The 2,363-nt window shown below is 29.2% G+C and overlaps 1 protein-coding gene across 2 annotated transcripts in view; it reads left to right on the top strand.

Moving 5' to 3' along the window:
* The first annotated feature begins 623 nt into the window (after positions 1-623).
* LOC111385068 (spermine synthase) overlaps positions 624-2,363 on the top strand; it is a 5,576-nt gene continuing 3,836 nt past the window's right edge. The window contains exons 1-3 of one of the 2 annotated variants that reach the window (XM_023009428.1): positions 624-814; positions 1,798-2,059; positions 2,166-2,210. In XM_023009428.1, coding sequence (XP_022865196.1) covers positions 1,864-2,059; positions 2,166-2,210 — 241 coding nt within the window. In that variant the 5' untranslated portion in view covers positions 624-814; positions 1,798-1,863. The remainder of the gene's footprint in view (positions 815-1,797; positions 2,060-2,165; positions 2,211-2,363) is intronic. The other variant, XM_023009427.1, reaches the window with a different exon arrangement.

The following is a 2,363-nucleotide window of genomic DNA, read 5'->3' as shown; positions in this document are numbered from 1 at the left end:
ATGGTATTTTTTTGCCATGGAATTCAAGTTCCACATTTTCTTGGACTTTGGATTTTTCTAGCTTTTTAGGGAATGATAATTGATTTTCCCGGTTAATGTAACATATATGTACTTTTTTTTGTTGTTGACAAAGTTAACAAATTCTAAGAATTATTGTAAAAAAATATTTCTATTGAATTGACAATTTTCATATAAAATAAAGTCAAACAAATATCAAAAGATAGATGATTTCTTGAATTTTTTGTTTTTTAGCAATGGAAACAAATTTCATCTCCAACATTAGCAAATTCTATCAATTTAATTGACAATTTTCATGTAAAATAAAGTCAAACGAACATTAAAAAAACACTTTTATTTCAATATTTTCCATATGAAAATTTATACCAATCAAACATAATAATTTACAACTCCCAAAAAATAATTTCTAGACAATTCAATTCTTTAAACATCATTTTCAATTCAATTTAATTTTATTTTTACAATCAAACGGACTTTTAATCAAATTAAACATGCTCAAACTTGTAACCTAGCAAAACCATGGTGTGCCCATGATCAATAATTATCTGTCCATATTAATTATTCAAATAATTTAAACGTTTTTGTATGGCAAAATAATTAATTATCCCCAAGTTTCTATATATTCTCCTCCGAGGCCATTTCTTCTTCCCATAGATATAGAGAGTGAAGCAGGGACGAAAGGAGTGAAGACTGATAAATCGTAGTCTATTTTTTCTGTCTCTGCAATTTCTGCAATATTGATATTTGATTTTTCAGTGCCCTGATTTCCGGACAATTTCTTTTAAGAAATTTTCAGGTACGATTATAATTTCCTCATCTTGTTATATATATGTATATTTTCTTTATCTGCATGCATTTCTATGTATTCTTTGCGCATTTACTGTTTTTAGTTTAAAATTTTAGTTTTTTTTTCCCTCCTTTTGTGGGGGAAGAAAAGTAAAGATATTGAAGAACTTGGGGTATATGTATTTGGAAATTGGAAATTTACCCTTTTTTGTTAAACCCTAGTATCCTGTTTGGCGGGGAGGAAAATATTAAAGATAAATGTTTTGCGACTTAATTAATTTGTGATTTATATCATTATATTTAGAGTATCATTCAACCGAATAAAGGAAATATTCACATTTGATTTTATTTTTCTTGGAGTTAATCAAATTTATTATAGTTGTAGTTATACTTTTATTCTGTTTCCTTTTCATAAATTTTTTTCTATATTTAATTGCGAATCAAGAAAATATTTTTCCCACATTAATCCTAGAAGAGAGATCTTCCTTTTGCATTGGTGAATATTTTCTCTGTAGGACTTTTAGTTGGTGTGAAGAAAACAACGTAGCCTTCGAATTTTCATAATAATTTTCAGTTTGTTGAGATTGATTGTTCTTCTCTTTTAAACATTAAAACTAGAACATTCTGGTGCTATTTTTGGCTAATATTTTATATTTTGTACATTCAACCAGATTTTGAAATTATTTCCCTTCTGTTCAGTTAGATGCTTTTAAAAATTCTCTTTCTTTCTTTGATTATTATCTTTATTCTCATTCTAGGTGCCCACGATAATATTAACCAAGAACTTTCTTATGCATTCAACTTCGTTTAACTTTTGTACTGGTGAAACTTTGTTTTGGATACTCTATTAAAATCCTCGTCATATTTTAATCATGAAGAATGCCAATATGATATAAAATTTCTTACATTATTCCCGTTGCTTATTCCATTTGTGGAATTCTAAGCTTTGTTATCCTGAATGGTGTGGTTTTGATTTTGATGTTGTTTACGTAGTGATATCTTTTCTTGGGCATATTTTTGGTGATCAGAGACTGGATCCTGAGTAGAAAATTATATTATATGGAGGGCCGTGCAGAAGGAGGTTTGAAATGTCAGAGGGCTATGGATGGGAGGGAGACTGACATCAATTGTTTGAACAAGGCCATGGTTATCCCTTCTTGTTGTTTGAAAGCTAAGGTGTCTGACCCTGAGCTTGAAGCCAGATGCCATTCCACGGTTGTTTCCGGATGGTTCTCTGAACTTCAGTCATCCTCTGGTAATTGCACATGACTTCTTTTCTTTTTGTTTGTAGAACTTGTTGATTTTCTATTTTCTATCCAAGTATCTATCTTTTGGTCATTTTTCTGACTTCTTTCCTGCAGAAAAAGATCAGAAAGAATTGTATTTCAACAACCCAATGTGGCCAGGTTTCATTGCCTTTACTCTCACTTATCATTTAGCCTATGGATAAGTTGTTATACTTAAACATATGGTCTTGCATTGCTTTATACAATCCACATATTGAACATTTATTATTATTATTATTATTATTATTATTATTATTATTATTATTATTATTA

This window comes from Olea europaea, unplaced genomic scaffold (genome assembly GCF_002742605.1).
Source record: "Olea europaea var. sylvestris unplaced genomic scaffold, O_europaea_v1 scaffold3081, whole genome shotgun sequence".
NCBI lineage: Eukaryota > Viridiplantae > Streptophyta > Magnoliopsida > Lamiales > Oleaceae > Olea > Olea europaea.
The sequence above is the reverse complement of the archived record's forward strand: the minus strand, read 5'-3'. Positions and strand labels throughout refer to the sequence as shown.